Source organism: Cariama cristata, unplaced genomic scaffold, assembly GCF_000690535.1.
Source record: "Cariama cristata isolate BGI_N322 unplaced genomic scaffold, ASM69053v1 scaffold1032, whole genome shotgun sequence".
Lineage (NCBI taxonomy): Eukaryota > Metazoa > Chordata > Aves > Cariamiformes > Cariamidae > Cariama > Cariama cristata.
Genome location: NW_009604205.1, coordinates 1 through 13,956, shown reverse-complemented (window position 1 = coordinate 13,956; position 13,956 = coordinate 1). Strand labels below are relative to the sequence as shown.

Genomic DNA, 13,956 nt, shown 5'->3' with positions numbered 1-13,956 from the left:
TTCATTGTTGTATTAAAAGCCACATATAACAACAATCATTCCAAGTGTTTTCAAGCTATTAAAGTAATGATATACTAATACAGTGTTTCAGAGCAGTTTATTGGCTTGCATACATTCATCAGTTATCTAGTTATACCCACTCCCCCACTGAAGTGTAAATGACAAACCACTATACAACAAATTTCCTGAACCACAAAAATATCAGTCCTAATTCTTTATTCTTGAAAAAGAAAGGTCCAGCAGATGCTAGCTTTAAATGAAGATAAATATCTGAAAAATAAGGAATTGTCAAGACAGCATGGCTTATTTTTATTTCTAATATTTGACCGTGTATCATCATCAGTGGAAACACACACAGATGACTTACAGGAACACATCATGACTGGATACAGTATTCATGCATGGAATTAAAGCCTGCTTTAGATGCAGGAACTGAAAGCTAAAGGAGTGGACGTTGGGCAGAGAAATTGTCTGATCTTGTATGTAACTGTCACTTGAATTATTCTCTCACACGGTTCTGAAGATCTGTGTAAGTGTACACTGGAAGATGAGGTAGCCAAATGAAGCTGATGTGAAGAGAATATGAAGGTAGGCAAACACAAAAAGAAAGAAAGGGGATGTTCATAAACATACAAGTTTTAAATGTGGTGTTTTGTGACCTCTTACTGCCCAGTTTAATCTGTCACAACAATAGCACAACCACATTAAGCTCCATTTTACACATGGGTTTACATTTTATCTAAATTTGTATTTGTGACTAAACTTTTGAAGTTGTTAGACTTGCAACACTTTTAGACTTTTTACTTTTATAGATAATTTACGAAAAAGTGTGTGGCTTCTGTTCATAAAAAGCTGACAGTTTTCACTGAATCACAGTAGGCTGGAAGTTGCCTGAACATAGGTGGCAAGTTTTCCTTTAAATGCCCTGAGACATCCAGAAGGGTTTGGCAGATGTGCTGTAGGTGATAGGGAAACCTGTCCTATTTTGGAAAGGCAGAATAGTGGGATACCCAAGTCTCTCAAAAATTTTCAATCTCTCTGAAAATCAAGGCCCCTGAATCTCACTTGTCCTGCATTGGAAGAACCGTTAAATTAAATAAAACCTATTTCAGCTTCGAAATTGCTCCAATGTGTTGCCTTTTCTGTGTGACACTAGGCTGTCCTCAGAGTGATGGTTTCCCCTTAACTGTAATAAACTGCTTTTGAGAGTTTTAAACGTCATCAAAGCAGACCCGTAAACACTGTACTTAATTTTATCCTACAGCTTACTCCCCATTTCATAAATTCCGTATACTCTAGTGGGACAGACATGGAATGCATTGCCACTCTGATACTAGTGTTCTTGTGAGATTTAGGTGCTGCTTTGTCTTACAGCAGTCCAGCATTTTGAAAATTGGAATGCACCCTTGCACATCAGTTTTTACATACCTTCAAAGCCAGCTGTTGTTGGCTATGTTTGCTCTCATTACAGCCATACGTTTCAGTTTTTCTAGTTATTTTGTTCAGATCTGAAAGTTCTTACTTCAAAATTAATCACTTCAGCAACATTGGTGTCTTAAACCTCAAGTTGCCAGGACATGTTTTCACTACCTTGGGTGTACTCATCCATGAAATCTGCCGCACTAATTACAGCAGTTTCAGATCCTGAATTTCAGGTGTGCTGAACATTTCATGCAAATGTTGAAAACACACCCAACTACCCAGTAATGGAAAATGCAAACAAAACACATTTTTAACCTTTGCATACAAAAGATGAGCATCTTAGCTTAAGCTCTTCCCTTTTTGTTGTTTTACAATTGTGCTTATATGAATTGTATATCTGTCCCATGTCTATTTTTAGAGTAAATTGACTTTTTAATGTCAAATTTTGAAGGATGTTTTCACTCTGTCTTTCTGACACTTGCTTATTTGTGTGAGAGGATTTATTTACATGTATTTATACTGATATTTCACTTGGGAGCCAGAATTATGTAACATTCAAAGGTCATCAAGGATTTTGAGTTTTTTACATATTATTGTGTAAATGTATTTACCACTAGAGGAGGGAAAAACATCCAAAGCTATTCAGGTGAGCTATAGCTAGTGTTAATGTAGGCAAATTCTGCATGACTAACACTGAATTTTCCAGAATCTTGTGTTAGAAATTTCTACTGAGTAAGCCAACTTAGAAACTATAGGGATAGAGGGGAGGGGGAAAGACTTTTTAATACAGAGTTCTAAACAGGTTAGCTGTTGTAAGAAACTTCCTTCTCATGTCCCGCCCCCGTCCGCCCCCCCAGTCATGTTACTCATGTATTATGCAGTCTGATAGTAAAATACTACTGTCATGTTTCAGATAAGGATATGTTTCATGTAGATGGTGGCAAGTTCTCTTTATCTAATTTTTTTTATCTTTGCTTTTCTGTCTTTCTAAAATTGGGCCGTGTAAATGTAACTCTTTTGATACGTAGATTTCTTCTTAACTTGGTTTTGGCTCTTTCTTAACAGTTTAAACACACAAACTGAGGAGGGTGTATTATTTTGCCTAGGAGAACTTGGATTTCATTTTTCTTGTTGCACTTGTCCTCTTGGAGTGTTTTCTGTAGTGACCAGCATTGCTTCTCCTGCCTGACAATTTTACGTAGCTCATTGATAAGCATTTAAAAGGTGGCTTAAATCATAAAGCTGAAGAAAGCCAAGGGTAAGCTATAATGTGGGTATGTAACTGTAATATGAAAACATATTAATGACAAAGGGCTGTTTGGTACATATTTTGTGTATTAAATGCCTACTGCAGAACTTCTCCATACCATGCCTGATTGTTTATTACATGTGGCAACTGAGTTTAACTATGATTTTTCTAGCAACCTTATCTGTATTCTCTATTATGTTCTGAAAAACCAGCAAGATGTATGCTCTGTTACATGTTCTTAGAAGCCAGCAAAAGCGGAGAAAAAACAACTGATAATCAGAAATACAGTGACTGTTTTTTACCTGGGATTTTCTTTAACTGAAGTTTAAATAAGTGTAAAACAAACAGGTTAGTTGTGATTAGAGGCTAAACTTTTGTCAGCTTGCTTGGTCCAGTTGACAAATGCATTTCATGCTATAGTAGTATGAAATTTTAAAGCTTTATTTGATGGGGACTGTAGTGTTTATATCAAATGGTATGATGTGCTTCCTCTTATACTGTAAGGAAAGAACAGGGACATACCTCTTAAAAATGAAGTAGGTAAATCCCAAGGCCAGTTTGAAGAAGCCTATGTAATGAACCTCATGATTTTATATATGTTCTTTAGAGAAGATTGTTGAGTTAATTAGAAAATATAAACTCCACTATCAAGTGTTGATGAACTAAGTGATAGCTAGCTTAGGCTATGCATCATAACTTTTAAGAATTAGTTTGAAATGAGTAAAAAAGGCAAATTTGGAGCAAAAGTACACTATCTGCTAAATAGACTCATAGTACTTTGTTAAAAGGGCTGGGTAATCACTGTATTTGATATTCTTTATGCATATATAACCTGTAGCAGCAGATGCAGAGTGTACATGGCAGCTACTTTTTATATCTGAACACTGCAGAGAATGGACCACAAGTAGTTTGGGATGAGTGGAGCAAGAGTTATGCATCTAACTTTGTTTTACGTGTGTGTTTATTATTACTCCTTTTATTACAACTTTTATTTATTTGTGATTAAATGTTTCAAGAAATGCCAAAGCAAATGTGGGAATGAAAACTGTTGGCCTGTTACCATTAGTTATTATTGTCAGTCTTGGGCTGAATTGCTGCTTTTTTTTTTGGGGGTGCCATTCAACTTTTTGTAGTTTTTTTTGTTCATGATCGTGTGGGAGTTCTGTCTCAAGAAACTTTAGAAAGTATTATCTGAAGTCTTTCTACTTGTAACAGTAGAAAGTAATCATGAGAGAGGAATAAGTTAAGTATAGAGCTTGGTAATTAAGGAAAGATTCAGTAAATGGGATTCACATAAAATTGAGAAAAGGGTTAAGCAAGCATAGGAAATAAAATTTGAAATTGTTAGGGATCACTTGATAAAAGTCTAAGGAAACTATGTTAATTATGCTTTTGTAAATTTGAGCAGGATTCAACTTTACCTGGGTTAGCTGTGTTCCTCTTGACTATGCTTTCTGCACAGCTCATGATGTAAAAAATGACAGCAACACGTGAGCAAAATTGAGGTTTCTACTGTTGTGGTGAGGTTCATCCAGATACAACCATGGCTGGGTATATTTGAAAGTATCCCTTAAGATGACTTACACTGTGAAGAAGGCAACAAATAAATTTTCTGAATACTTTTTTAAAATAAGTGCTCCCCCACTTGTTAGAGATTTTTCTGACACTTCAGTGATTAAATTGTGTAACTTCTGTTGTTGTGTAAGTGTATCCTTTTCTTCAGAACATGGGAGGTTTCTTATATCTTCACATAATAAAACCGAACATTAAGTTCTAAAATAAAAATGCAAACCAAAAATTTAGGTTATGAACCTTAAAATAGAGCAGACACTTAAGTCTGTAAACCCAACCCTTGCAGAAAGTGATGGGTTGATGGGTTAGCACCACCTGTTTATGGCTTTACATTGTCATATATTATGATAGTAACAAATACACCTATGCATCTGCTTCTCAGAAGTTTTAGTTGTAGCTGTTAGAATTCTGGCTGTGAAAATTGGTGGGAACCTGGACAAGTTCCTAGAAAATTGTCTCAGTTCCTGAAACGTCTAACCAATGAACTTGACCTGATAGATGATTTGAATAAAAGCAAAACTAGTACTGAAACAACATGCCTTCTGAAAAACTGATAAATCAAGTGCACTGGTGCCTCAGAAATGAGGAAAAATATGGTCAAATTGAGTTGAGTGACTACAGAACAATAAAAGATCTTATGTAATGTCAGAAGGATGGGATGCAGAGATGTAAACACATGCAGCGTAACTGTAGAAGTGTGGGTTAAAGTGAAAATAACTAGTTGCTCATTTAAATGTTTCTAATCTCTGTTTCTTAAGTGTTTTTCATTGCTTAGTGGATTAAATTAAAGAGTATGCATGACTGGTTTGAATATTTCATAATTAAATTTTTTCTTTTTCTCCCTCCAGTATCACTTTTGGATTAAACCAGTACTACATCTAATTAAATAATGTTCTGAATTTAGATTAATTACCTCATATTTCTTAAAATAAAATGTTCCTACCCTTCATAAAAGCCTAGTATAAATTCCACTAGAATATTAGAAAGAAAAGGAATGCTAACATGAGTAGCTAGCTATGGTTATTATATGCGGTAATTATCTTATTTCTGTGATGAGTGAATTGGGGCAAATTAATAAAACAAGCACTAGCATCAGCAGAAGTGTGGTATTAGAAAGAAGAGATAATTTTTTTATTATTTTAAGAGTAACTTGCAAATTATCAATGCTATCATCCAGGAGGATCTTCATAGTGTTGATATAATTTGCAGAAATACCCTTTTGGCCAGCTTTGCTAGCACACTTCACAGAAAATTTTTTTCTGTGCAACTGTACAGTGTTTTCAATAACTTTTTCTCAGCTTTTTCTGATTATTGGTTAGTCTCAATTACTCCTTCTTACAAAACCTGTTTTGAATTGTCAGTTATAATATATAGTGAGAGACACAGCAATCATACTTCCTTGCTTCATCCTACCAACCTCCTTTATCCTACTGTGTATACATATTTGCATCTTACTTTCTGCTGTGGTTGGGTTAAGGGTATCGATTACCTACCAAAATAATGAGACACTTGCCACAGGTGAAAAGGCAATTCTTTGATAATTGTCTTTTTCCAGACTACTTGTTAGGAATTGAGAACAAAAAAAAAGTTGCTTTTTTAATAAGAAAGTAGGAAAAAAGCTCAATCCCCCTTTTCATTTGAGGCTGCTTATGATAGTCATAGCTCTCCTCACAAAAAAAAAGCCAAACAAAACCAACAACCAACCAACCAAAAAAAAGACATCAACTTCTTAACAAAAGCAGAATGAGGAATTTCAGGACTTCACTTGCTTGTCTATTTCTGAATTTCAAATTTGCAAACCTTCTGTGTTATTGTTTCAGTGGCAGCCAAAATACCAAGCAAAACTGGAGTGGTGCTGTTCCTTCTGCCCTGAGGAAGAGGGGAGGTGGGGTGATGTGAGAGATCGAGCGGGGTTTTTTCTGCATCTCAAAGAAAGACCTGACAACAATTGGCTTCATAGGGTAACTGCTTTAATTAGACAGAATAAGAGGAGGAATACTGACAGTGAGCAAGTCACCTTCAAATGCCAGGCACCCTGCATTAGCATGACATCGGACAGTGCCCTGGTAGATGTTCCCATGGCATGCTGTGTGGAGCAGATCTTGTCCTTAGAGAGAAGCTCTCCCTTTTGGTCATTCAAGCTAGTTCATAATTTCCTTACAACTAAACAACTCTACTCTTAAAGCATGTTCTCATGAGAATTTCTTGCTGCACTTTTAAATGAAGACAAGGCCATGCAGGTGGGGTAGTCCCCGGTACCAAGGGGGAGCTGCCTGCAGGTCCCTCTGTTATGCTGAGATGGCTGAGGTTGTCATGCAGCCAAGGGACATGAGAGGCACAGCACAGACCTCTTGTCCCTAGCTCCTAAACGTGCAATGCTCTCCCAGTCAGCAACGCTACCTTCCACCCCTTGATTCTTGTACCCTTTCCCAATGTTTTTATAAGTTACAGATTACATTAATTACTCAATAGAGCAGAGATGACCTGTTCAAGATCACCAGCTCCTCAAATATGATGTCTTCTGCAGGGTCCCTGTAGAACATTATCCTAGTAATTATTTCAGTTTTGCTTTTGTTGTGTAAAATTACAATACTCCAAAAGAGCTCCTAGGTCTGTGGTGTTCAGTTACTTTTGCTGGTGAAGTGAAGTTTTATGAGCTTTTTGAAGGAATTGAAAAGAATGGTCCTTTTTCGTCTCTATGAAATAGTGGAAACCAAATATGGAAAGTGAAATAAACTATTATCATCTGTTTTATCATTAGAATGATGAAAGCATCCAGAGAAGCGGAAAGGCAGCAGAAGAAACCTAGCAATTTAAATTTTCCTCTTTTCCATCTTCTTGACCTGAAAGCTGTCCTGTGCTTCTTGTGTTGATCAGTGGTTCTGGTCTAGATGATATTGGTCAGGACTCAGAGAGCATAGAAAAGGGGATTAACATATTAAAATTGGCTTACTAGATTGTTTGCCAAGTAAACAAATCATAGTTCTCATATTGATGGCGTTATCCTGTATGTCTATTTAAATTTGTAAGAATGTGGTGGGAAATAGCAATGACGGGGAAAGTAGGAAACCTAACAGTAATCCATTTGGGAAAGCTCTTTCTCACATTACTTACATGAAGTGTACATATATATCCTCACCTTTCAGCTCCTGCTTGTGAACATCACTCCTGTATCTGACATGCCTGGTTTGCTATCCCTTTGCAAGTAATCCCTGTGAACAGAGTCATTCTTTCTTGCCTTGACTTGCATTATGTTTTTGTGTGTTCTTTAAATTAAATATCTGCATAGCATACTATTTCATTATCTGCTATGGTTTACATAGGAGGTGTTATGAATTATACGTGACTGCATGCGTATGTTGTGGTTATTTTTATAGGTGGTGATTCGTGCTCAAAATGGTGAACTCCTCTATCGTATTTCACCTTGGGCAAGATACGTAGTCCGTGATGAAGGCAAAGTGAATTACGATTGGGTACACTGGAATCCACCACAGTCGTATATAGTAAGGCTTAAATAATATTTTCAAAAGGTGTATAAAGCTGTGTATTGTATGACCTTTGTATCCGTGCTTGGAAGGGGAAAAAAAAAGTTATTCCACAAAAAGAGGGTAGCAAACTAGTTAAAGTAGCTACCTGAGAAGTGAAGGGTCTTTCTTTGTGTCTTTGACAGGAATAAGTGACTTTAATGATGGATGTTTTTGAGCTACTTTTTCAGTCTCCCATAGAGTATATAAAAAAAAAGCCACCCAGTAAATTGGTGTTTTAAACTTGGCTTCCCGCATGGTAGGCAAGCTCGATAACTATTCCAGGACTAAGTGGCCTTTCCTGGTACAAAGGAGTGCAGGGAATTATCAGAATTGTTTTATGAGTGAGTTAGCTGCAGATAGAAAGTTCAGTACTCCAATAATAAGTCAATGCCATATGGAGTCAGAAAAAGCTTTCAAAAGTAGGTGCTCACATTCTAGTCAAATCCTAATTTCTTTGTATCAGGAAAATCTGTTTATTGATTTTAAGGCCCTCTTAATTCTCATGCACAGCTATAATGGGGGGAACTCTTTACATGATATATGAGAAATATCCTAGGAGAACATTCAGAAACTTCAGACTGTCTGATTAGTATTTCATATTACACTTCTTGGTGTTTTCACTAAAGAATGGTATGCAGTATTCTGTATTAGAGGTTCTGCAACATCTGTTTTGAGTTAATTTTAGCCCCCACCTCAAATTATGAAGTATGTGCTTGACAGAGAAAGATTAACTCACTTTGAAAATCTCTTTAACAAATAAATCATTACATGATCTACAGTAACTTTCTTATTTAGGTGTGTAGTTTGTATAAATTTAGTGACCTACCCTGTGTCTGATGCTATATGAAAGCTAGATCCTCTGTAAGAAGAGGAATGGGGAGGTAATTTGGAAATGCAGTGATCCATATGACCTAGAGTGAAAAGGAGGCAAGAACAGTTAGGGTGCAGACAAGGTCTTACTGAGTTAAGTCAGGGGAAAAAAAAAAAATTGAGTCCTCTTATGAGTAAGAGAGGGGTCCAGTGGAAGTAAAATATCTGGAACAAAGCCCAACCAGAACTTCTTATTCTTCATATTGTCCCTTTAATTACTTCTTATTCTTCATATTGTCCCTTTAATTTCTGTGCATGTGTGGGTTTTTTTTACTGGTTTTGTTCCAACTTTTCAAAATTTCACTTGAATATTAAACTATCAAATAGAATATAAAATCTTGTAACTTTTTTTTAATTGGGAGAGCGAAGAAAAAAAAACCAACTGTGGGGGAATAATACAGGTGTTAAGTGGTAGTTTTCCAAAGTTTCTTCAGACAAGACTTATGTTTTAAAAAGTAAAATCTTGATCAAGTGTAAGCTCTTCTGCAAGTGTAAGGTATTTTCACCCATCTAGAAATACTTTGTACTCACCTGCAGACTTGCTTTTTTTTTTTAAATCCTAAGTAATTGGAATATAGATGATTCTGTGCTGTGGAACTGTGTTCTTTAGGACTAAAATATTTATAAATTTTAGTTTGGAGAAGGCAGAGCAACTTCAAATACCTGCAAAAAGCAGGTATGCTTAAAAAAATAAAACCTTATCTTTCTACTGTTGTCTTTTATTTTCAAATAAGCTTCATAGTAGTTCCGAAGAACTTTACAAACTCAGAGCAGCCATTATAATATAGACTTTAGCATAATTTTAAAAAGGTATAAGAAAATTGTTCCATCATGGATGTCCAGGTTCTTTTTCATGAAGAATGTTAATATGAAATAGACATTTGCTTTAATAGCTTAGAATGCTTAATTACTTCTGAAATGTTTGTCCTCTTAGAGGAAAAACAAAACAAACCTTAAATTATTTTTCATCTTGTGCAAATTATGTGATTGTCACAGTACTTCCAAGCTGTTGTGTGCTAACAACAACTGTTTTTTTCATTATAGCATAAATATCCTTCCCCCAAGAAATTAAAAAGCCTAAGAATCTATGAATCTCATGTGGGGATTGCTTCCCCAGAAGGGAAAGTAGCTTCATATAAAAACTTCACATACAATGTACTACCTAGAATAAAGGATCTTGGTAAGTAATAACAGAGCTACTTGCGGAAATAGATTTTTTTTTTTATGTGCCTGTGCTCATATTAGAAAAGATAATTATCAAGTGTCTATAGGTTTTTTGCATTTGAGATTACATATACTATAAAAATAGATTCTTAGGGCAGCAAAAATTATAAACAGGTGAAATCTATGGAGAAGAAACAAAGACTGAAATAGGATATGTGAATCAAAATCCATTCCACAGATTGTTAAGTAAAATGTGATTGCAAAAGCATAGATAAATATTGCAGGGAAGTTTGCTTTTGGCATGGTTTGCTTTCAACTTGAAATAAGACCTGTTTTTGTGAGGTAGTCTTCAGAAAATACTGTGTTCTTAATTGGTTCTACTAATATAAATCTTGATTTTAAGGAAAGACAAAGAAATATCTGGATAGAAGGGATTGTCCTTTCTGTTTTCTGGAGTAAACGTGCTGAATTTTTTATCCTTGAACAGTTGCTCTGAGGTTTTGGAACATGGAAACTTTAAATGTGAGAAATCTTCTTTTCTAAAAGAGCTTCTATTATATTGGAGAGGATGTATGAAACAGCTAGCATTATTATCTTGCGAAGCATAACAAAACTGTTCACCTTAATTTCTGTTTGTTTTTTTTTTTTTCCCTGTGGTGTCTTTGCATTGTTTCTGTAATGGACAACATTAGAACTTGCTGGCTTTTACTGCCCTGTGATGAGATATGTTTTGTTACACTCAACTGTAAGATAATCATGACATCCATAGCTGAGACTTCTGTGAATGGTGGCAGTGCTTACGTGTCGTTCGGTATTTTTTCATTATTTTTTTGAACTTATTTATCAGTGCCTGAAGAAGCCATATGTTTTTCTTGTAGGTTTACTTGTTGAGTCAGTGTTTCACAGAATGTGGCTTTTGCCTTTCAATAAAGTTGAACTTGCAGGTGAGATGAGGGAGTTTGGACATCTGGATGCCCTCAACAAAAAGTAAATTTGGATTCCACATTACAGATCTATGACATTTTACTTTCTGCCAAAGAATTTCAGCTGTTCCAGGAGGTTAATATGTTTAACAGAATTATAAAAGCTTTCTGCTTTATCTACGAATTTTTCTTGGGGAAGAAAAATGTCATGGAAGGCTGATACACCACAAAATAAAAGCAATGTCAAATTTAGATGGGGTATACAGAAATTATAGATAATGTTCATTCTAATTTACATTAAGTAAACACTATGGAATTAAGTCATCTTTTTAAAACTTATTTTTAAGGGCTGTTAGATTCAGTTTTGGAATGTCTTTCTTACTTGTTAGGACAAGCTTAAAGACAACAGCATTTAAGAATGCTAAGAAATCAGTAGTTTGTGGAAATATGTGCATGACAAATAGCAAAATAAATAGCAAGCAAATCAAATGAGAATAATTTGATGCTATGTTGCTGTTTAGTTATAAAAATGCTGTAAATAAGTGCAATGAGCCTGAATTATAAAACAGCAATGAATCTGACAAATTGCTGAGCTCATGCCAACTATCTTCTAATAATAACTTTTACAGCTGCAAGATTTAAAAACAAAACCAAGAACAATAAAAAAGAAACCAATATCTTGTCTAAACTAAAGAATGAAGCGAAGATTTAGGTTAAACCAGTAGAGAAGTGGTGGTGGTGGTAATCTCAACAGACTATAGATTAAACCTAAAGATTTTCTTTTGCTGATAGTCCTCATTTGCTAGCTATCTGGGGAACTTAGTCACTGATATTAAAGATGGCTTTAGTTGTGCAAGTACTGTGACTTCACCACTGGTATGTTGTTTTCCCTTTAGATTTCCCTCCCTTAATATTGCCCTGAACTATCTTAGGTGATATACAAGATGGCGCATCCCCGACCCTCCTGTGCTGCCTTGGTTCTTTAGTAAATTCAGGTCAAAACCACATTACTCCTGTGTTTTCTCTTTTTTGAAGGACTCTTGTAGAGGGGGAATGTAATTATTAAAGTTGGAAAAAAATGTTTTTGAAGTGGTAAAAAAAGATTCTATAGGGCATAAGGTATAGTATGTGTAGCCACTAACTATTCCTACACCCCCTGACTGCAAGCATCAAAAGTGAAGCAGAAGTTCAGGACATGCAGCTTGACGTAATTAATATTCTGAAGTTAAATTTAAGTTATGTTTGCATATCACTTACTGCTTTCTAAATCTGAGAGATTCAATACACCTAGTTATATGTGGATCACTTGACAAATTGACCGTTGCATTTGTAACAGAAGATCATGTAGGTATAAACTATTGGGTAGAATTACTTCTTTAAAGAGATCGAATCTTCAATTGTTAGAAGCAGCTAAAACGAGAGAAGACTGGAATGGTTATGTTACAGGTGTTGAATCCTCTTTTAACTATCCTTAAGGCAGGGGTTTGATTTACTGCTTCTATTTTTATAGGATATAACTGTGTCCAGCTGATGGCTATTATGGAACATGCATACTATGCCAGTTTTGGTTATCAGGTCACAAGTTTCTTTGCAGCATCAAGGTAGGTTTAAGTACTTCATCTTCTCTGTGTTTTTACCTTATTCCCCGTCCATTGAAATCAGTATGCCTGTATGTGTGTGTTTGCAAGTAAGTGTTTAATGGAACAAGAAAGGAATGGCTTAGGTGTGTGCTCTAGCTTCCTCTTAAATCTGAAATCAATTTGGCATAGTGATCTGCTGTTCTGTGAAACACTTCATATAGGATTCAAAGAAAAAGGTTATAAGTAACTTCAGCTGTCATAGCATATTCCAGCTAATCCACCTTCAGCAGTCTTTATGCATGGGTTGTGCTGTGGAATTCTTGGCAGTAACAAACATGATGTGCAAGTCATTCTTTTATCATAAAACAGAACTGTACACTACTTGTTCATAATAACTTGATTAAAATCATGTCTCTGTTCTGCCGGAACTTTTTCCCACACTTGTAAAAGACTGTACTTAGATTTGAGGCCTAGGGTGAGAAATAGATGGAAAAATGTATTCAGGTAATTGTTAAGAAAATTACCATAAACCTGAATGTTGTGATTTATTTTTTTCCATCTTGGTGAATCTCAAGTGACAACCAGGCTAAATTTAGATAGACAGGAAGTTTTAACTGGCTTAATTCGTTGAAAGAAAAGCATGTCGGCTACAAGAGACAAAAATATTTATTTAAAAACAAGTTGGAAAATAGTATAGTACCTAAAACAAGTAACTAAGCAGGACAGCAGCAGATAGTGTATTTTGGGGACTTTCATGAATGTACGTTTACTTTTGTAGTCATTATGAATTACTTTATTCCAGTAATACAAATACATTCTTGTCTCGTACAAAGTAAGGAAGTGTTCAATATTAAATAGAAGCTTTAAGTTGTATCAGTTTATCTTTTATACTGAATTTGATGTATTAACAGATTGAAAGGAAAGAATAAAACTTTGAAACTATTTCTGGAAAACATTGCATATGTGCATGATGTAATTTTTATAATTAAAATATTGTTGTAATTGTAATCAATAGCTACTGCTTGAGAGACTGAAAAATAACCTGTATACAACTGGAAACTAGGTGATGAAGGACTGCTGACTTTGTAGTTTGTATGAGTAATGTTCAATATTGCCAGCTTAAGTTCAGATTGTAGCACTCGTAACACATTGTATTTTCATGCTGATAGCCGTTACGGAACTCCAGATGACCTGAAAGAAATGATTGATGTTGCTCACTCAATGGGCATCACTGTTCTGCTGGATGTTGTGCACAGCCATGCGTCAAAAAACTCTGAAGACGGTCTCAACAAATTTGATGGTACGGATTCTTGTTTTTTCCATTCCGGTCCTAAAGGAACTCATCAGCTCTGGGACAGCAGGCTCTTTGACTATGCAAAGTAAGTATAAAATGTCACTTCAGATGTTAGTGCTTATTATTTCTTACCAATTCTATTAAAACTGCACTATTAGCCAAACAGGAATAGTCATTTGGGTTGTTCAACAGTTATGATATGCTGAGTTAAATTCCTTTACTTTGCTAAATACTTAAAATCTAACACTAAGTAATAGTATTGATGTTTTGTTATTCTTCTGTCATCTATGGTGACATATGTACATATTATGTACCATGTGAATTGTATGTATAATATTTTATATTTATTTTTATT

At 35.2% G+C, this 13,956-nt stretch overlaps 1 protein-coding gene across 1 annotated transcript in view; it reads left to right on the top strand.

Annotated features, from left to right (window-relative positions):
• Positions 1 to 13,686, top strand: part of LOC104157929 (1,4-alpha-glucan-branching enzyme-like) — a gene marked incomplete at its 3' end in the record, with an annotated part of 62,371 nt that extends 48,685 nt beyond the window's left edge. Inside the window, exons 5-8 of the mRNA XM_009695476.1 lie at positions 7,621 to 7,746; positions 9,685 to 9,820; positions 12,238 to 12,328; positions 13,477 to 13,686. Coding sequence (XP_009693778.1) covers positions 7,621 to 7,746; positions 9,685 to 9,820; positions 12,238 to 12,328; positions 13,477 to 13,686 — 563 coding nt within the window. The remainder of the gene's footprint in view (positions 1 to 7,620; positions 7,747 to 9,684; positions 9,821 to 12,237; positions 12,329 to 13,476) is intronic.
• Between the last annotated feature and the right edge of the window lie 270 nt (positions 13,687 to 13,956).